The sequence below is a fragment of the Pan paniscus genome, chromosome 5 (genome assembly GCF_029289425.2).
Source record: "Pan paniscus chromosome 5, NHGRI_mPanPan1-v2.0_pri, whole genome shotgun sequence".
Classification (NCBI taxonomy): Eukaryota; Metazoa; Chordata; class Mammalia; order Primates; family Hominidae; genus Pan; species Pan paniscus.
Window position 1 is genome coordinate 40,357,626 of NC_073254.2, and position 21,922 is coordinate 40,379,547.

Genomic DNA, 21,922 nt, shown 5'->3' on the forward strand with positions numbered 1-21,922 from the left:
CTTTGGTCAGGGAAAAAAACAATGCCTGTCTTCACCTATGTCCGTGGGCACAGGCTCGGGGCGGACCCCTAGCCAAGGACCACGCCCTCCTCTACCCAGTATTTCTCTTTCCGCTTCGGTACCATTTAAAGGGACCATGCCCTTCCTTTCCATATCAGTATTACGCAACTCAAAAAAGGCGCAATGACATTTTAAGATTAAGAGTACAAACAAAAAATTACAAAAAGTGGACAGGAATGAATTAGGAATTCAAAGTAAAGATCAGATTATTCACTATTTTAGAAGTAGCATTCCAGCAACTTAGAGATACTGTTTAGGAAAAAGAAATGTGTCTATCTTGACTCTATTCCGTTATGTTAAATTAAAAAGAAAAGGCCAGGTGCGGTGGATCACGCCTGTAATCCCAGCACTTGGGAAGGCCGAGGCGGGCGGATCACGAGGTCAGGAGATCGAGACCATCCTGGCTAGCACGGTGAAACACCGTCTCTACTAAATATACAAAAAATTAGCCGGGCGTGGTGGCACGCACCTGTAATTCCAGCTTCTCAGGAGCCTGAAGCAGGAGAATCGCTTGAACCAGGGAGGCGGAGGTTGCAGTGAGCCGAGATCGCGCCACTGCACTCCAGCCTGGGCAACAGAGCGAGATTCCGTCTCAAAAAAAAAAAAAAAGAAAAAAATTACAAGGAAAAACTCCTAATTGTCTGTGGAGACTGACAATGGAGATGCGAGAACGTTGAGGGTTGGGTGGCGATGACCTTCAAGAAACCTGATGCATTTTGTGGTATTTCTTATGCTGTGATTCCTTCTCTTCCATTATCCATCTTTATCTTGTCATAATAATCTATCCATTATCTTCCTTTAAATATAGAATTAGTGCTTGCCTAATTGGCTTTCCTGGAATCTAATTAGTTTTAAACATTTTCTCACCTTAATTTTTTGTATGTAAAAATGAAGATGGCGTTTGCAACAGAGTTGAGGTAATCGTTTTCACAGGGAAATCATTTCCAAGGATTTATAACTGTGTTCACTAATTTGTTAGAGCATGAAATGATGAACTCCATTTTTTTTTCTTTTGCACTCCAGATTACAGTCAAGGGAACATCTTTCTTCTTATATCCATCATAAAAAGAGACACAATAGCCAACGGCTTGCCTGCCATCTAGTGCTTACCTATTACCAGAAAAACTTCATGGTAGTGAAAATACGATCCTTCACTACTAATTTGACTTCATTATTTGCAATCAACAAGATCAAAGCCAACTCTTTGGCACAATTTCTTTTGCTAGAAGTTTAAGAAAGTTCACTGGGTTTTTTATTTATGGCAATCTCCTTTGATGTTTATTGAAATAGTTCAATAATGACTAAAATTTTCAAGTTTTTTGGCTGTCAGATTGACGTTTCCCTGAATAAATCACTGTGTATGAGTGGTCCACAAGGCTGCTCAATTTTATGGGCAGCACTTGGTAGTCAGTGTTGCCTGGTGAGTTAACATCTAGGGAGACTATCTGGTATATACAGTCTTCTTCCATGAGGGGCTGGAAGCTTCCCCCTGACACAGTGTGGTGAAAGAGTTATTGAACCTGGGGTCTAATCCTGAATGTGAATTCCAGCTTAAGCCATTTTATCTCGGACAAAGTCACCTGACTCTCCCAGGATTACATTGCTTATGTAAAATGAAAGGCCAGATTGATTGATTTCTAAGGTTTCTTCTAGTTCTAACTACATTCTTGATTACAATCCATGTTGAATAATTAATAACCTGATGGAAAAGTTCGCAAATATTTTCATTTTGTATTTTAACTACAGATATTATTCTTTAAAATTACTTGCTAATAATTGTTGCCCTAAAGAAGATTCAGACCGGAAAGTAGCTTTTATGCACTAAAATTCTTCACGGGGCTTGTATACTTTAATAGGGCAGATGCAAGCCATTTGGGCCAAACAAATCCATCCAAAGTTAGAAAAGCTCTAGGATATGTCAGGTCAGAAAGAACATGTAATAGGAAGAAAACCTATATAAATGCGAGGGGAAAGTATATGAACCTAGTTAAATTTTTGAGCCCACCCCTTCCTGGCTATGTGCTATTGAAACCGCCACTGCAAAATTGTAACTGCCCTAAAGAAGATTCAGAGCTGAAGAGTTGCTTTTATGTACTAACATACATAATGGGGCTTGTTTACCTTAATACAGGTTTTATAGCAAAAGCCCCACCCAAGTTCCTAGTCATGTCTGTTTATGCAAATGAAAGATTCAAATTTGTTTAGTTCTGATTGGTTTATACAGCTGAGCCCTCATTGGTCAATACAGATGATCCCTGATTGGTTGGTTCAGGTGAGCTCTGAAAATTCTAAACTTAAACAGAGGTGTGGGTGTACTGGGAACTCAGAGTACTCCTTGTGACTTCTAGTTAGCAACTGGTCCTTGGCTCTATTTTAAATTCAGGTCCAGTTAACCACTTGGGATTCATCCTGAAGGACTGGCTTTTTCAGTTTCACATTTATTAATGACAACTTTGCATTTTTTAGTTACCCTGTTAATCAATTTTGGTCAGCTTGTCCAGGCACAGTGGCTCACGCCTGTAATCCCAGCACTTTGGGAGGCCCAGGCGAATGGAACACCTGAGGTCAGGAGCTCGAGATCAGCCTGGCCAACATGGTGAAACCCCGTCTCTACTAATAATACAAATATTAGCTGAACGTGGTGGCGCATGCCTGTAATCCCAGCTATTCAGGAGGCTGAGGCAGGAGAATTGCTTGAACCCGGGAGGTGGAGGTTGCAGTGAGCTGAGATCACGCCATTGCACTCCAGCCTGGGTGACAAGAGCGAAACTCCGTTTCCAAAACACAAGAAATATTACCAGCTTGAATTCTCCCCATTGCACCCTGGGAAGTTCATGGCCCTGGTCTGCAAGTCTCCCAGGTTGTTCCTAAGAACTTCGTCTGTGGAGAAGATATAGAATAAAGAAGAAGATTTGGGGAAAATCAGATCTTAGAGAGCCGGGAGAGCAACCTGGGCTCCTCACTGTCCACCAAAAACAAAACAAAACAAAATAAAACAAAAAACAATTCCCTTGGCTAGAATAAGAAAGAAAGGCCTTTTGGTCCCAGAGCAGTGGAATTGGGCCTAGCTTCATAACAGAAACCCAGGGAAACAGCAAGCTGTTGGAGGGGAGACTGCCATGTGTCACATCAGGGCTCCCTGTGACCCAAGCATAGCAAAGAAGAATCTGAGAACGAATACTCTCAAACAGCTCTTCTTCATCTGTCAAAATATAATGCACATTTTTTCTAGACAGTGAAGCAAAATTTTACTCCCCTAGTTATTTGAGTGCAGATGGTAGCAAAATTGAGTTAGGGAATGTTGTGCACAGTTGGGAGAGGGACAGGGAAGGATAGTTTGTGTGGAACCCTTTCTTGGTGCACACTTTGTATTTTTTTTATAAATCTGTGCCATTCTGACTCAGCACTGATTACTACATGCACAATGATAGCAATCCACTGGCAAGCATTCATATTGCTAATGATACTGCTTTGCAGAGTGATTATCTGAGAGCCATTCTCAGCTGCTGCATCAGGATTACAGCATTTTTGCAACCACAAATTAAGGCAGGGGTGAAAAAGCCAGCACTTGTTCAGTCAAAAAGAGCTGGCAAAGAGGGCAGCCTGCAATTAAATTAAACATGCTTGTCACCAGGGGGCTGGCAGGCCTGGTTCACATGCTGGAGAGTAGGGGATGACCTTTAACAGATGTAGATTCTCAATATATAAACCCTTGAGTCCAAAGCAGATAAATGAACAAAGTGTTGTAGCTGGCTGCATCACGTTTTTATCTCCATTTGAATAAGCATTTTCTGGGCTTATTGTTGAGATACAACAAGTCATTGTTGAGATCTCTTAAAGGACCACACCAGCCAGCCCCATCTGCGATCTTATGCTTGGATATCCCAGGGATCAGTTTAACCAAAATCATTTATTTGTGCCAGTCCCTTCAACACTTTCTGAAAATTTTCTCTTTGGCTGTTTTGGATAAGAAAACTTCATTTTCAAATGTTTTGCCTAATATCTTTACCTTAACTGAGGTACACAAAAAGATCTTCCAGAGACAGAGGATCACTTGTAATAGCAAAAGATTCAAGTAACTGACTCAGGAGAGAAGTGTCTGCTAGCAGTAGGACTGGGCTATTTGATATATTTCATGAAACTTCTCTCTCTCTACTTCCCATCCTGCCTTTATCAGGAAGGCAAAGAAAAAACTTGATTTCACAAAAGCTTGACCCTTTAATTACTGGCACACTCAGGTTCACAGAAATCCTAAATGGCTTTGTATTGGCCACAACTATTATCTCCAGCAGATTTATAAAACACTGCGAGGCCATATCGCTAGTACTCAGCATATGCAAACGTTTTAACCAGATATGTTTCCTTATACGGGTTCTCTGTTCTAGCCTTAACTTGCCTGGAGCCTTCCTAACCCTTGGTGTGACCCTCTGTCTCCACTCTCTTTTCCACACATCAAAACATTATTCACCTTCAAGCACAGCTCAAAGCTCACTTCTTCCAGGAGGCAGTCCCTGATTAATCAGATGGAAGTGGTCACTTCCCCTCAGGAAATGAGACAGCTGCTCTATGAAGAAAAGAGCATTAGACTGAGAATCAGAAGGGCTGAACCCAAATCCCAGCTTTGCTAAGAACTCATTGAGGGACTGTATTAGTTTCCTAGAGCTTCCATAAGAAAGTATCACATACTAGGTGGCTTTAAACAACAGAAATGTATCATTTTACAGTCCTGGAGGCTGGAAATCTGAAATTAAGGTGTTAGCAGAGCTGTTTCCTTCTGAAAGCTATGAGGGAGAATCTCTTTCATGTCTCTTTCCCAGCTTCTGTTGGTTTGCTGGCAATCTTTGGTGTTGCTTGGCTATTAGAAGTGCTACCCTGCTGTCTGCCTTTATCTTCACATGGCATTCTCCCTGTTTGCATGTCTGGCTCTGTATCCAAATTTCCTCTTTTTATAAGGACACCATTCATATTGGATTAGGGGCCCACCCTATGCCAGTATGACTTCATCTTAACTAATTACATTTGCAATGATCCTATTTACAAATAGGTCGTATTCTGAGGTACTGAGGGTTAGACTTCAAGATCTGAATTTGGAGAGTATACAATTCAACCTGTAACAGGGCCCATAGGAAAAAAAAATCCCTCTCAGTTTCCTGACCTATAAAATAGAGGTAAAGTAGAAATAACTACTCACGGAATCCTTGGAAGGATTAGTGTAGGTAGTTACCTAGCTCTGTGACTCAGTGGATGCATATGTTAGATTCCATATGTTATCATTTTTATTTTCTGCTGTCTTATTATGCTTTTTACACCTTCCCTGGGGGAAGTGGGGGCACCATAATAGCTTCCTTCAGTGAGGCACCAAGCTAGGCAAGGAGACAAGCCATAAGCAAAGAGCTTACAGTCTGTTGGAGGGATTGCAGTGCCAGATGACCCAGCACAACTCATGAGTTAATGTTTGAAAGGTGTAGTGGTCTTTCCCTCAGTTCTTCAGCTGCTGCCTGGGACGCAGGATTTACTTCATTGGAGTCAGTTATGAGATGCGGCAAGAAGAGAAAGTGCTCTCCAAGTGTGTGTTTATTTTACTGCAAATTTCATTTTCAGATGCATGTTTGTGTAAAATGCCTGTACATTTCCTTTGGACCATCTGCTGTGGAAGTAATAGGTCAGATTCAAGGGTGCTCTTTCCCTGCGGGCGTGGGGTCAGACCGATTCAGATCTTGTTCTCTTACACAGGCAGGGAGCCCAAAACTTGCCTCTGCTGTCCTTCTCTGAGAGTCTACCAATTGGCTTCTTTACTATTGTTGCACAACACTACACATAATTTTAAACTATATCACCCACAATTTCTTTTAGAAGCTCCACAGAAGGACGTCCATAAAATTAGCCCTAGTAGGGTTCTTATTGTTTCATTAAAGGTTTCTGGTAACTTTCTGATGTGATGGAACAGTCATAACTACAAATTTTATGCATTTTGGATACATGACATAGGCGTTTGCTTTCTTTTTAGAAAAACGTGAAACTAGGAAGGGAGTGTATTCAGAACTGAGCTCCCTACCTGGCTGATGACAGAAGCATGGGCAGTGGAGGAGCCAGTAAGTGATCTCCCAGGCATTCAGCTCACTCAGCCCCGTAGCCTCCCTTAGAGTGCTTTTCCATGCTTGTGTCTTAAACAATGGGCACAAAGTGATGAATTCAGAATGGACACACAGTAGTTGCTTTTAAGCGTGATTCCACCTGCCTCTAGCTGTCGACATAAGGCCACACTAGAGTAATTTTGTGGCAAATTCTGAGCTTGGTTACAGAACTTTTGGGCTGGCAGGACTCAACAAGCAAATCCCCCCCAGAGGGGGATTATGATTTATATTTGCAAATCACCAAATGAAGTTCACCTAAACCTCATGAGAGATTCCTCCTTCCATGCTATAAAGTGGAGGTCAGAAATGTCGAGACTTTCCCCAGGCTCCTCAGGAAGAAAGAAGCAGAGCCAGGACTCACACAGGACTTCTGACTCAAAAGCCTTTTCTCTCATGAGCCACTGGCCATGTGCGGTGGGCAGAAGTGGCTCTTACTCTCCTCCTCAGGAAACTCCCCAGGGCTGAGGGAGGGGATGTGCTGAAGGGTCAGCAGGTGAAAGCAACCCTCACATAGGCCCATTCTGTAGGAAAGGGCAGAGCCCCTGTGCCCCAACATCTACTGCAGCAGAGGCCAGCACTTGAATAAGAAGTGCTGAGGAAGTGACCAGCACTTCTTTCTGAAGCAAGCCTAAATTAAGGGATAGTAAACCCCAGGAAGGAAACTCTGGACTGCTCCACTAGCATGAAGACAGCCAAAGGGCACCCAGGGTGCTCTGCAACCTTTTGCTCACAGAAGTGGAGGTGCTGAAGGTGCTTACTCTAAACTGAAAAAGGGATATTCTCTGAACTTTCCTCACTCTTTCCCATCCCCAAAGTCGCAGACTGTGATAAGCCATAGTTCCACTATAAGACGGTAATCCCCTGCATGGCAAGATCTTTGTATTTCATGGTATTTCCAGAAACTCAAATTGAATCCAACATAGAATAGGCTCTCAGCAAAGGAGTATTAATGATGATATTAGATTTCTCTAGATAGATAAAGATTTCTCAACCCTGGCACTTTTAGCATTTGGGGGCAGATAATTTTTCTTTTTGGGGAGTTGTCCTATGTAAGATGTTTAGTAGCATCCCTGGCCTTGACTATGAGATGCCGGACCCACCACCAGTTGTGACAACCAAAAATGCTTCCCAACATTGCTGAATGACCATTGGTAGCAAAATCACCCTTGGTTGAGAATCACTGCTTTAGAGGAAGAAATGAACTAACATATCTGAGCCTGGGCTATGTGCTGGATGCTTTATTGATGTGATCTCAGTTTGATCTTCACAATAACCCTGTGAGGTAGGTATTACCATGTACAGGTGAACAGACTGAGGCACAGATTATGTAACTGGTTCAAGAACTCTCAGCTTAGAAGTAGCAGAGCTAGATTCTGAAGTAGGCCTGATAGATTCCTATGCTGACAGGAGGCAGAAATAACAACGGAAACAAGATCTGTACAGGCATTCGTGGGTGTTCTACAACTGTTGTTCACATAATCATCATTCTCATGTCTTTTTCAGTTTACTAAAAGGTTGAAGTCTGAATGTATATTTTAAGCACTTATTTCTATTTTTTCTCCGTAGGACTATTAAAGGTAGTATTCATAATTTCACTGTAAATTTTCTCCAGTGTCACTTCAGAAATGTATTAAAAGTCAGATATATTTTCACATGGAACGACTACTGGGCTCCCCCTGGTGTTAGCTTTGATTATATTTGACTTTAAAGGAGCTCATGTGTGACCGCATTTCAAATTAATGAGAGCTTTCTCTAAGAGGCAGTTTAAAAAATTCAGCTGGCTCTCATTGATTGCATTATAAAATTGTTTTATTCAGATTTTGCAAATATTATATTTAAGGGCCTAATGTAACTTAAGTTTTATAATGTTACAAAACAACTAATTTGAATTTGTTGTTCAAATTATTTTTTATGGACCCAAAGAGACATTTGAGAATATGAGAGTAACTGGCAAAAACAAACATATACAGTCATGAGCCACATAACAATGTTTTGCTCAATGCCAGACCACATATATAATGGTGGTCCCATATATTATAACACTATATATTTACTGTACCTTTTCTATGTTTAGATATTCAAATACTTACTATTATGTTACAGTTACCCACAGTGTTCACCACAGTAACATGCTGTACAGAAACCCAGGAGAAATAGGCTATACCCTATAGCCTAGGTGTGTAGCAGGCTCTACCATCTAAGTTTGTGTAAGTACACTCTGATGTTAATACAACGAAATCGGCTAATGATAAATTTCTTAGAATGTGTATCCCTGTTGATAAGCAATGTATGATAGATGTGTGTGTGTATATATATACACACACACACATATATATGTATGATAGATGTGTGTGTATATATATATGGAAATGTTCAGTCTCACTTTGATGAAAAGAAGTGCAACCAAAATAATGTGGTAATGCTGTACTCTACCAACTAAACAAATTTTTCTTTAAATAACACCAAATTATGTGAGGGCAAAATAAAATTGAAACAGTCATGCTTTGCTACTGGCCTTCTGGTGCAATAATCTGGAATAGTAACAATATGCAGAAAAAGGCATAAAATCTTGTGTATTCTTTGACCTAATCATCCCATATCTAGGAATGGTTTAAACAAATACTTCAGAAGGAGTGAAAGCTATTTTTGCATAGATGTTAATTACAGCATTGATTGCAATAATAAAATATTGGAAACAGCCTAAGTAGTTAACAGTGATCAGCTTGGCCTGGCCTGGTGGCTCATGCCTGTAATCCCAGCACTTTAGGAGGCTGAGGCAGGTGAATCATCACGTGCCTGTAATTTCAGCTACTCGCGAGGCTGAGGCAGGAGAATCATTTGAACCTGGGAGGCAGAGGTTGCAGTGAGGGGGATGTTGTGCCTCTAGACTCCAGCCTGGGTGACAGAGTGAGACTCCGTCTCGAAAAAAGAAAAAAAAAAATTCCCCCCAAAATATCCCAAACAATGAAAGATGGTATATTTAACTAAATTATGGTACAACCACTTTAGTATAGTTGCAGTTAAGGTGGGCTTTAGAGTCAGACTATCTGGGTTGAAATGCTGGCTCCAGTGCTAGTTCTGTTGCTCCAAAGAAGTTGAATCTCTTCATTGGTAAGGTGGGTATAATAGTAGTACCTAGCTATAGGATTGTTTTGAGGATTAAACAAGATCAAGTGCATAACACATTTAGAAAAAAATGTGTGGTACAAAGTGCTCAGTATATGTCTTGATGCAGCTATCGAAATTGAGAATTTAAAAATAAGAATTATAAAATTACATAACCACTTAAAAATCTAATGTTATGATATATTTCAAAAAACATGATATTGAAAGAGAAAAATGTTCTCTATAAGCATAAAGGTTGGTGGAAAAAATACAAAAATAAGAATAAATATGTCAAAATGGGAAATGATTGATGACCTTTCCACTCTCAATTTTCTATTTTACTATTATCACTTAAATACTAAAAAGTAAGCAGCTGGAACTCAGAAAAAAGTGTTTTAATTTATGTATTCAACCAGTCATTAATTGGTGTCTTCTGTGTTTTAGGCACTGCAAAATTTGGCTCAACAATTAAAACATTCTCATAAAAAGCTTTATAGTTTTATAAATATACAAAGCTTTGTATTTTAGTAGAAGAGACAGGCATAAACATTAACACCTTTAACTAGAATGTGCAACAAGTTCACCAGAAGGACATCTAAATGACTCTAAGATGGGGGGGGAATCGTCAAGGAAAGCTTCACAAATGATGTAATGTATAAGCGTATCCTTGAAGGACGCATAGAAACTAATTAAACGAAGAACGGCAAGAACATTCTAGAAAAGTTACACAACTCATAAAGACACAGGTGAATTAAAGCGCAATGGGTTCAAGGAACTGCAAGTAGATTGGTTATGACCACAGCATAGGAGAGGAGTGTGGTAAGAGCCTGGTGAGACAGCTAGGGGGAGCAGTTGAGAGATGTTAATCGGAGAAATGGCAAAGGGAGAGAAGTCCTTATGTATGTAAGACTTGATGATGGGGGGTATGTGGGTGGTGAGTAAGAATAAGGAACTTCGGCTCCAGGAGGACAGGATCTCATCTGATGTGTACAGCACTGTTTCTCCAATGCTGGAAATATCTATCAAAGAGACACTGCAGGAGAAAGAAAACACCGTATGCATGTAGATGTTTGTTTCAGCATTATTTATAATAGTAAAACGATTAAAACTGTGCCTGATACTTCGTAAACTCTCAATATCATAAGTCTATGACTCTAAAGTTTAGGGAAGAGGCCGGGCACGGTGGCTCATGCCTGTAATCCCAGCACTTTGGGAGACCGAGGTGGGCGGATCACCTGAGGTCAGGGTTGGAGATCAGCCTCACCAACACATAGTGAAACCCTGTCTCTACTAAAAATACAAAAGCTAGGCGTAGTGGCACAAGCCTATAGTCCCAGCTACTTGGGAAGCTGAGGCAAGAGAATCGCGTGAATCCAGGAGGCGGATATTGCAGTGAGCCAAGATAGTGTGGCTGCAATCCAGCCTGGGCGACAGAGAGAAACTCCATCTCTCAAAAAAAAATATAATAATATTTTTAAAAAAAATAAAGTTTAGGGTAGAGGACTCAGGTTTCTTTGGGACACTTAAGCATATAGATGACAATTAATAACATACATTTTAGAGACAGAAACAGAGGCATACTGGTAGACTGACAGAGACACAGTAAGAGGTTTATGGTTTTGCTATTAAACTCATGAATTATGCTTTAGTGTGTTTTTAACTTTCCAATATGTGGTAGGGGTGATTACCTTTTTCCAAGACAGACATATTAAAATATACACTATAATTGTGAACATATTCTTTGTCATACATTTCTGCTGTTTGTTTTCTATAAAGCTGTGTTTTGGGGTGTTAACACAATGAGAAATAGTGTATCTACCTATATTTTCCGCTTTTAATTTTCAAATTACTTTTTCATTAAATATTATCTCTGCCATTAATTTTGCAAAATAATTTTTTTGGGGGACAGTTTTGTCTGGAATGTATTTTTTCCACTCCTTTTCTTCTAAATGTTCTGTGCCAATAAATTTTAGGTATTTTATAACCAAGGTATAGCTGTGTTTTACTCCTAGTCAAATACTGTCTTTTAAATGGCAAATTTAATCGGTTAAGCTTCATTTTGATATTTGGACTCATTTCTAATGTTTGACTTTGCATTCTAATTTGTCATGCCAGTCCTTTCTGATTTCCTGCTTTCCACTGGACTATTTTTTTTTTTTTTTGCTATTACCTTCTTTCTAGTCTACATTAATTTTATTATTTTAGTGGTTACATTTAATATCATAAAATATAAACCTGACTTAAGAAAATATAACAATCAGTATGTCTGTCCTCCTTATAAACAGTACAAGGACATCAACATGTTAATTTGTTTCAGCCCCTTTCATCTTCTGTAACTACTCTCCAGTGTTTTTGGTTTTTTTTTTTTTAATATTCTAGTATTATTATAGGTTTTTTTTTTTACAACTAGTGTATTTATTTAGATAGATTTATACTTTTACCTCTTCCTTTGGCAATATTATTGCTTATTGCATCTCAGTCTTTCTTCTGAGTTCAGTCTTTTTATTTCAGTACATTCTTTAGCATTAATTCTTCTAGTATGAATCTGAGTGGCAAAACTTTCCAATCTTTGTCCAAAAATTATTTCACCCTTACACAAAAAAAAGTTCATCTGAGCACAGAATTTTAAATTGAAAGGTATTTTGCTTTAGAACTTAGAAGGTGTTATTCTATCGTTCCATGACTTCTGTGATTTCTGATGAGAAATCCATAACATTGTAGTGGAGGAAGCAAAACTTTACTTCTACCCTCAGGATATTTTGGTTGGGTTTGAGAATTAAATTGACATGAGAGGTCAACAGGAGAAAAGCATATAAATTTATTGAATGGAAGTTTTACGTGGCACAGGAGTAGGAAATGAAGACCCGAAGACAAAGACTGGAATGCTAATGTGAAGAATCTGACAAAGTGAAGTAAGTTGTGAAAATGTGACAGCAAAGGGGCTTGGGTTAGAGTAATTAATTAGGTGGAGAAGTGACTAGAGAGGTAAGGGTTGGTGTAACAAGGTTTATTTGTACAGATTTTCCTTGGCCTTAATTTTCTGTCCTTGATTAGAATGATACTTTCCTTCTGGTATAGGGAGGGCATCTTTCATCTCCTGCTTTTAAGAAACAAAAGGAAGGTCAGAGTGTATGTGCATCTGCTGTTTTTCAAGTGTCTATCTCCAAATAGTCAATATGTCAGAGTGACATATTTTGGAGTGGTGTGTTCTGAATTCCTTCAACGTGATTTATCATAAAAAGTAAAAGGAGGCTGAGCACGGTGGCTCATGCCTGTAATCCCAGCACTTTGGAAGGCCGAGTCAGGCGGATCACCTGAGGTCAGGAGTTCGAGACCAGCCTGCTGAACATGGCAAAACGCTGACTCTACTAACAATACAAAAAAAAAAAAATTCGCTAGGTGTGGTGGCAGGCGCCTGTAATCCCAGCTACTCAGGAGGCTGAGGCAGGAGAATCGCTTGAAGCCGGGAGGCAGAGGTTGCAGTGAGCTGAGATGGTGCCATTGCACTTCAGCCTGGGTGATAAGAACAAAACTCCGTCCCTGCCCTCCCCACCCCCCCCAAAAAAAAAGTAAAGGGAAAAAAGTGGCATATATTTGTCTCAGTTGCTGCTGAAGTTTTATTGTTAATAGCCAATATTTATTTTTAATTAACAACTTTTAGCAATTTTGGAATTACACAAATCCCATAAAAACCCAGCATTAGGCATAAGACAGTGTCATATTAGTTTGATTATAATAAAAAATAAGTCAGCTGGGCATGGTTGCTCACGTCTGTAATCCCAGCACTTTAGGATAAGGCCAAGGTGGGTGGTCAGGAGTTCGAGACCAGCCTGGCCAACATGGTGAAACCCCATCTGTGCTAAAGATATAAACATTAGCCAGACATGATGGTACATGCCTGTAATCTCAGCTACTTGGGAGAATAAGGGAGGAGAATCTCTTGAATCCAGGAGGCAGAGGCTGCAGTGAGCTGAGATCAGGCCACTGCACTCGTCTGTGCGACAGAGGAAGGCTGTTGGTGGGGGGGGGGGAAGTCAATATCACCATTTTTATTATCACTTGTAACTATTAGACAATGCATTTAGACAAAGTCAACTATTTAAAACAACAGGACAAAATTATATGATTTTTCTGCCTACCTGGAAAACCACAGAGGAAAAAAGCTGGACAACAGAAATGACAGAATAAGGAAGGAAATACAAACCAGTACGAATATCAAGAATGTTCTATCTGTAAAACATCGTCAATCAGAAAACATAATAAAAGAAACCCTTCTAATATTTCCCCAAAATACAGTAATAAAAAAGAATACCTGGAGATAAACTCTATGAAACGTGTGAAAGTTCTATAAGAAGAAATCAAGGCTGGGTGCAGTGGCTAACACTTGTAATCCCAGCACTTTGGGAGGCTGAGGCTGGCGGATCACCTGAGGTCAGGAGTTGGAGACCAGCCTGGCCAACATGGCGAAACCCTGTCTCTACTAACAATACAAAAGTTAGCTGGGTGTGGGGCAGGCGCCCGTAATCCCAGCTACTCAGGAGGCTGAGGTAGGAGAATCACTTGAACCTGGGAGCTGGAGGTTGTAATGAGCCGAGATCACGCCACTGCACTACAGCCTGGGTGACAGAGCAAGACTCTGGCTCCAAAAAAAGAAGAATCAGAAACTTCTGTAGGTAAATTGTTTTGAAAAATCAAGGGGCATGTCTCCTGTAACATGTATTCACAATTTTTAAATATATTTTATTCTATCTAAACATTTAGTTTAATGCAATTTTAATAGGATTGCATTAGAGATAGAAATAAAAGTATTATGTAGTGCATTTGGAATAAAAGAATACACAGGTTCTCTTCTATAAAGTCAAGTCCCTCCTCCTCTGCCTTGGCAAGTCTGAGAAGTTAAGTGCCACTTTCTTGACAAAGTATCTACATTAATTACTTGGAATTCATCTGTTTAGATTTGTCTTATATCCTGATTTTAAGTTTTACATTTGCCATGTTCTAAATATTACCCAGTTTTATTCAACATATAGTTGCCATTTCTGTTTTCAAATATCTTCAGTTTTTGCCGTCCCTAACTGCATCCCTTATTTATTATGTATGCAGGTTAATTCAAGGGATGACTGACTTTTGTAACTTGATTGTCCTTACTCGGCATGTTTTATTTTATAGAACTTTACCTGCTTCTATACATGCCTTATTATGTGTAGATATCAAGTGTTTAGCAGTTTTTTTTTTGGTAACCAAATGAGTTTTTTTTTTTTTTTTTGAGGTAAGGTCAACTGTTGAATATCGTACAATAATTTTTAATTTAGTTATTTGGCAGCGTTACTGAATGGGTTTTGCTTTTCACTTTCTCTTGGTGTTTACAGCACAAACTGCAAACACAGATCAACAAACTATTTTGCCTCTTTTCAACAGTCAAAACTTTTGAAGCATATACTCTTCCAAATTTCTAAACTTCAAATTATGTTCGGCCTTCTAGTCCCATTCCTGCCTGAGTCTAACACTAGTATCTCACCATCACATATGGCGTAAGGCTTCTTTTTAACATATTTTACTTACATTTTAAGAAATAATTCTATTATTCTTTACAAAGTACGTGAAACCACAGGTATCAAATATATATGCTTACCCAAATTTTAAGATTAACTTACTTACATGCCACATTTAATTATGAGTATTTCGTGAAACTACCATATTTGAAAGGAAATTCTCTAAAATGTACTTTAACCAGCCAGACTGATGTTACCTGGATTTAAACAGGAAGATTACACCTCTCCTGCTTGTAATGCAATTTTCACTTCCATGTGTAACCCTTAACATAACATACATAACTCTAGTTTGAGATAGTCTCGCTCATGTCACCCAGCCTGGAGTGCAGTGGAGCAATCAATCTTCGTTCACTGTAACTTTCGCCTCCCGGACTCATGAACAACCCTCCCACCGCAGCCTCCCGAACAGCTGGGACTACAAGCCTGCACCACCAGGCCCAGCTAGTTTCTGTGGGGACAGGGTCTCAATTATGTTAACGGTCAAGCCCCAGGCTTGAACGACCCTCCCGCTCCAACCTCCACTCAAGTGCAAGTACTGACTGCTCACAAGCGTTAAGCCACCTCGCCCAGTGACATATATAACCAAAATTACCTCAAACTAATGGCCGATGGAACGCTCCTTGAAAATTCAGTCCCCGTACATTCCCGAAATGCGCTTAAACGGGCATTATTTGTGACAGGCAAGTAAGATGGCTGGTTAACAGCAGTAACGTTTTGTAACGTACAGCCTTTTTCTGAGACGGTAGGTGGCTCTGAAAAGAGCCTTTTGTTTTTTCTGACACTTAGAAGTCATTTTTTATCAATGACAACCTTAAGTTACTTGCTTTGGGCTTTATGGTGGTGACTCTCAGTCTTCTTGGGCAGCAGCACTGCCTGAATGTTAGGCAGGACTCCGCCCTGGGCAATGGTCACGCCGCCCAAAAGCTTATTGAGTTCCTCATCATTGCGAATAGCCAGCTGCAGGTGGCGGGGAATAATGCGAGTTTTTTTGTTATCGCGAGACGCGTTGCCTGCCAGTTCAAGGATTTCTGCTGTGAGATACTCTAACACTGCCGCCAAATACACTGGAGCACCTGCCCCTATCCGCTCTGCATAGTTTCCCTTACGAAGCAGACGATGGATTCGGCCTACGGGAAACTGCAAACCCGCTCTAGAAGAGCGAGACTTAGACTTGGCGCGTGCTTTTCCTCCCTGCTTCCCTCGTCCAGACATCTCCTCGCATCAAATTACAGCAACACGAGAACCACATTTCTAGGGCTGCTACTGGGCCTATTTATAGTCTGACTGAGGTTGGAATTTGCTATCTGATTGGCTGATGGCCGTCTACCCAATCAGAAAGTCGTACTAGAATCGCCTCATTTGCATTCACGCCACTTCCCATTGTCCAATCAGATTTTGGATACCGAACGCGGCGTTTGAGGGCCGTGCCTATAAATACCGCATCTTTCATCCTCCAGTTCTGTTCGTTTACTTGGCGAGACTTGGAGCTGAGGTCATTTGGAGTTGTTTAATGCTGAAGAGCTGTTGAGCACTGGAAAGTGCTGTGTAACCCTGGAAAAGAACCGTGTAACGCTGCAGAAGTGTGTGGTAGCTATGCCGGAAGTGTCGTCTAAAGGTGCTACCATTTCCAAGAAGGGCTTTAAAAAAGCTGTCGTTAAGACCCAGAAGAAGGAGGGCAAAAAGCGCAAGAGGACCCGTAAGGAGAGTTATTCTATTTACATCTACAAGGTGCTAAAGCAGGTCCATCCGGACACTGGGATCTCTTCGAAAGCCATGAGCATTATGAATTCCTTCGTCACTGATATCTTTGAGCGTATAGCGAGCGAGGCATCACGTTTGGCTCACTACAGCAAGCGCTCCACCATCTCTTCCAGAGAGATTCAGACAGCAGTGCGCTTGCTACTGCCGGGAGAGCTGGCTAAACATGCTGTGTCTGAGGGCACCAAGGCTGTCACTAAGTACACCAGCTCCAAATAAGCCTGCTAAGTAAACGTCATTTCTAACCCAAAGGCTCTTTTCAGAGCCACTTAAACATACTGAAACAGCTGTGGGCTTCGTTTTTGTGTAGTTTCTAACCGTAAGGGTTTTTTTTTTTTTCAGGCGGAGTCTCACTCTCCCAGGCTAGAGTGCAGTGGCGGAATCTCGGCTCACTGTAAGCTCTGCCTCCTGAGTTCACGCCATTCTCCTGCCTCAGCCTCCTGAGTAGCTGGGACTACAGGCGCTCACCACTACAGCCGGCTAATTTTTGTATTTTTAGTAGACACGGGGTTTCACCTCATTCACCTACAGAAAACCACGGGATGGGTGTGAACTGATCATCTACCTTCATATATATCTGGCATTTTAAAAAGTTAAATATAGTTTTGGGTATTTTGTTTTTGTTGTTACTGTAAATTAGGTATTTCCTATTCATTATTTTTTAACTTTTTTTGTTATATATGTAAGACTGCTTTCCGTGCATTTTTTTTAAATATCCTTCTAGTACCTCACTGAATTGACTTATTTTCCTATTGGTTTCTTGATAGATTTTCTTGAGTTTTACATGTTTGCAATATAGGTTGAGCATCCGTAATCCAAAAAGCTCCAACATTCAAAACTTTTATTGTACTATTGATTTCTTTGCAAGTCTAGCTGATCCTATACACAGCTTAATATAAATTTCTAAGTGCATGCAATAAAATACTTAATACTATTAATAAAACAATACCAAATTGAGTTTTCAAAATATTTTTTAAAATGTGTGATATAGTAATATTTGTGCTTCAAATAAGATTGAAAATGGTAATATTTTAGTGCATACATTGTGGAAAACAGTATAGAATTTCCTCAAAAAATTAGAAATAGAACTACCATATAATCCAACAATCCTACTACTGGGTATATATTGAAAGGAAATAAAATCAGTTTCTCAAAGAGATATCTGTACTCCCATGTTCATTGCAGAATTATTCTCAATAGACAAGATATAGAAAGAACATAAAGGTCCTTCAGGAGATGAATGGCTAAAGAAAATGTGGCATACATACATAATAGAATACTATTTGGCCTCAAAAAAGAAAAAGAATTCTGTCATTGGCAGCAACATGGATGAACCTGGAGGATGTTAAGTGAAATGAGCGAGGCACAGAAAGAGAAATGCTGTATGATCTCATAAGTGGAATTAAAAAAATGTTGAACTCATATAAGTAGCAGAGTGGTGGTTACCAGTGGCTAGAGTTGGGGAGTGGTGGGAAGATATTGGTTAAAGGATATGAAATTTCACTTAGGAGGAATAAGCTGAAGAGCTCTATTGTACACTGTGCTGATTATAGTTGGTAACAATATGTTGTATCGAAAATTGCAAAGAGTAGAGTTTGTTTTCATAAAAAATATGTGGGGTAATGCATATGTTAATTAGATTGCCATTCCGCGATGTATACATATTTCAAAACATCATGTTGTACACAGTAAATACACAATTTTTGTCAATTTAAAAAATGAAAATAGTTGGGTGGAGAGTGGTTTTTAGGGAGGCAAGATTAAGAGCAGTGAGATTAATTGGAAACTAATTCAGGTGTGAGATCATGAGTATGCAGACAAAAATGTTAGCGGTGGAGATGGTGTATAATCAGACAACAGAAATATGTAGGAAGTAAAATTACCATATCTTGAGAGATTGAAGTGGATGGAGGTTGAACAGAGACTATTAGGGAAAAAATAAATTTCTGGCTTGGACAACCATGTGAATAGGGTGGTACTCATGGATATAGAGAATGCAGAAGTTCAGGAACAGTTCTGTTGGGATCAACTGGAAATCCCTGTGGAGATAATTCTTAAGCGGCTAAGCAACATAAGAACTGTGATATTGAGTAAGCAGTTTACTGGAGTTCACAGAGATGCAGAAACCTTGGGTTTGGACCTCAAAATCCAGCAGTTCAAGGGGAGTCAGCCTGATCACTTTTCATAATGTGCAAGAAAAGGAGCGTAAAAAGCAAAAGAGATGCTGCAAAGAGAGCTATTCTATTTACATCTACAAGGTGCTGGAGCAGGTCCACCCGGACTTGGAGAATGTTTTGCACACATTATGGCCAAAGTCAAGAAAAAGCAAACAGCCTAATGCTCAGTGCCAGACTTCCCTAAGTGGGGAGCTCCAGGCCTTTTTTGCTGTCATCGTAGAGGGTTTGTAGTAGAAAACGTCGTAGACAAAAAAGCCGTATTTCCCCATGGCACTGTTCACAGAAAGAATATCCCCATGAACCCAGGATTATGGGAGCTCCCATTTAATTGCCTCGGCTGTGAGATTTTACCTTTCACCAATACTGGGGCAGATACAGTTGATTAATGCAAAGTTTAGACTTAAAGATAACCATGTTATGCCTAGTCTAGGAAAAAATTATCAGTCTGGCAATGAGGCATACTTTACAATAAAATAAACATTCTACAGCCGCATTAGAAACTGTCATTGGTTCTTAAAAGAGCCTTTGGTTTGTGCAGCAGCCTAGCCTAGCCTAGCCTAGCCTAGCCTAGCCTAGCCTCAGCCCCAACCCCAGCCCCAGCCCCAGCCCCAGCCCCAGCCCCAGCCCCAGCCCCAGCCCCAGCCCCAGCCCCGCCCAGCCCCGCCCCGCCGATGGTCGAGCGCTTGTCATAATGCGCCAGGCGGGAAGCCTCACAGGCAATGCGCTCAAAAATATCACTAACAAAAGAATTCATGATACTCATGGCCTTGGAAGAGATTCCAGTGTCCGCGTGGACCTGCTTCAGCACCTTCTAGATGTAAATAGAATAGCTCTCTTTGCGGCATCTCTTGTGCTTTTTGTCCTCCTTCGAGTTTTAGCGACTGCCTTCTTAAAGCCCTTTTAGGAAATGGTAGTGCCCTTTGAAGCAAGCTCCAGCATGTTTATCTTCCAAGTTCACGGGGAGATCACTAACTGATGTTTGACTGGAGTGAAGGGTGATATTTACAGGCATGGCCCTCAACCTACATCATTTGCATCCAACATCTGACTGGATAATAGGCACAGTATGTAAATAAGGCAATAGCAGTATGGTTCTCTGATTGGATAGATGGCTATCAGCCAATCAATCAGATAATCCACAATCTGCTCTCAGACTAGAAATACGCTGAGTACCCGTTTTAACGGATGTCTTTTTCCGTTATAACTTTTAGTTTTGGGCTATGGCTTAGACTAGGGAAGCTCGGGGGAAGGGTACGCGCTATTCATTCAGAGAGGTTCTGCAGTTCCCCGTGGGCGGTGTCAACCGGCTGCTCAGCAAGGGCAACGATGCCGAGAGGGTCGGGGGCTGCACGCTAGCGTACCTGCCGGCGGTTCTGGAGTACCTGGCCTCCGACATCCTGGAGTTGGCGGGCAACGCCGTCGGAACAAGAAGAAGCCTAGCGAAGCCTAGCCTAGCCCAGCCTAGCCTAGCCTAGCCCAGCTGATGGTCGAGCGTTTGTCATAATGCGCCAGGCGGGAAGCCTCACAGGCAATGCGCTCAAAAATATCACTAACAAAAGAATTCATGATACTCATGGCCTTGGAAGAGATTCCAGTGTCCGCGTGGACCTGCTTCAGCACCTTCTAGATGTAAATAGAATAGCTCTCTTTGTGGCATCTCTTGTGCTTTTTGTCCTCCTTCGAGTTTTAGCGACTGCCTTCTTAAAGCCCTTTTTGGAAATGGTAGTGCCCTTTGAAGCAAGCTCCAGCATGTTTATCTTCCAAGTTCACGGAGAGATCACTAACTGATGTTTGACTGGAGTGAAGGGTGATATTTACAGGCATGGCCCTCAACCTACGTCATTTGCATCCAACATCTGATTGGATAATAGGTAGAGTATGTAAATAAGGCAATAGCAGTAAGGTTCTCTGATTGGATAGATGGCTATCAGCCAATCAATCAGATAATCCACAATCTGCTCTCAGAGTAGAAATACGCTGAGTACCCGTTTTAACGGATGTCTTTTTCCGTTATAACTTTTAGTTTTGGGCTATGGCTTAGACTAGGGAAGCTCGGGGGAAGGGTACGCGCTATTCATTCAGAGAGGTTCTGCAGTTCCCCGTGGGCGGTGTCAACCGGCTGCTCAGCAAGGGCAACGATGCCGAGAGGGTCGGGGGCTGCACGCTAGCGTACCTGCCGGCGGTTCTGGAGTACCTGGCCTCCGACATCCTGGAGTTGGCGGGCAACGCCGTCGGAACAAGAAGAAGACCCGCATCATCCCGCGCCACCTGCAGCTGGCCATCCGCAACGACAAGGAGCTCGACAAGCTGCTGGCCCGAGTGACAATGGCTTAGGGTGACGTTTTGCCCAACATCCAAGCTGTGCTGCTGTCCCAAAGGATTGGGAGCCACTACCACAAAGTCCAGTATGAATAACCACGCAAGTTGTAAAAGCCAGCGAAGTGACTTGAATGTCTAATGTGTAGAAGAAACAAAAACAAAAACAAAAACCCCAAAGCTGAAATCAAAGGCCCTTTTCAGAGCCACTCAATTTCTAAGAAAGAGCTAGTTTACAATAGATTTACACAATGCTGTTTCGTCAATAAGACTACAGCTTTCGTAAACAGGACTCAGAACAGTTCTGGTTATTGGGGTATCCGAAGCAGTTTCCTTTAACACTCGGTAGTATTGACAGCAGAACTTGATGTTTCTGGGTGGAACTGTTTCAGCACCTACTTCAGGTAGGCAGAGCAGTGATTATAGCAGGCTCCTGGAAGGGAAAATGCCATTCTTCTTGGGAAAATGAACAAACAAATTAGGACGTTATTGTGACAACCTATGTAATTCCTGAGAAAAATAATGTGAAGATGGGGAATCATATTTTGGGGGTTGAATTTTAGTTAGAGTGTCGAATTAGACTAAATGATTAGAAGCAAAGGAAGATTTGTAAACTTGCAGCTTTCAGCACAACTCTTGTTGGGAGAGCATGACTGTATGGACATCAGTCAAGGAATGGCATATCTAAACATACTCCTAGGGCGCATGTTTTCTTCTGCCAAAGAATTACATTCCTAGAATTCTAGGATGGTTATATGTCTAGAAGACCGTAGCCATGCTATGTTAATAAACCAAAAGATAAAAGGTACATACAGATATG

General features: G+C 40.9%; 3 protein-coding genes and 1 pseudogene across 3 annotated transcripts in view; 3 read left to right on the top strand and 1 right to left on the bottom strand.

The window, feature by feature from the left end:
- SCGN (secretagogin, EF-hand calcium binding protein) overlaps window positions 1-9,614 on the top strand; it is a 68,143-nt gene extending 58,529 nt beyond the window's left edge. Inside the window, exon 11 of the mRNA XM_063605180.1 lies at window positions 8,298-9,614. Within this exon, the coding sequence (XP_063461250.1) occupies window positions 8,298-8,351 (54 nt within the window). The 3' untranslated portion in view covers window positions 8,352-9,614. The remainder of the gene's footprint in view (window positions 1-8,297) is intronic.
- Window positions 9,615-14,009: 4,395 nt separating this feature from the next.
- On the bottom strand, window positions 14,010-16,076 carry LOC100978953 (histone H2A type 1-A). Its single transcript, XM_003823212.5, has one exon. It carries the CDS (start codon window positions 16,061-16,063, stop codon window positions 15,668-15,670), a length of 396 nt encoding a protein of 131 aa, XP_003823260.1. The 5' UTR covers window positions 16,064-16,076; the 3' UTR covers window positions 14,010-15,667.
- Window positions 16,077-16,136: 60 nt separating this feature from the next.
- Window positions 16,137-18,796, top strand: LOC100979289 (histone H2B type 1-A). Its single transcript, XM_003823213.5, has one exon. The coding sequence runs from the start codon at window positions 16,445-16,447 to the stop codon at window positions 16,826-16,828; it is 384 nt and encodes a 127-aa protein (XP_003823261.1). The 5' UTR covers window positions 16,137-16,444; the 3' UTR covers window positions 16,829-18,796.
- Window positions 18,797-20,289: 1,493 nt separating this feature from the next.
- LOC129398088 (histone H2A-beta, sperm-like) lies at window positions 20,290-21,486 on the top strand (annotated as a pseudogene).
- The last annotated feature ends 436 nt before the right edge of the window (window positions 21,487-21,922 follow it).

Coding starts and splice junctions, on each gene's coding strand:
- LOC100978953 (XM_003823212.5), bottom strand. CDS start 16,063: ATGTCTGGACGAGGGAAGCAGGGAGGAAAAGCACGCGCCAAGTCTAAG.
- LOC100979289 (XM_003823213.5), top strand. CDS start 16,445: ATGCCGGAAGTGTCGTCTAAAGGTGCTACCATTTCCAAGAAGGGCTTT.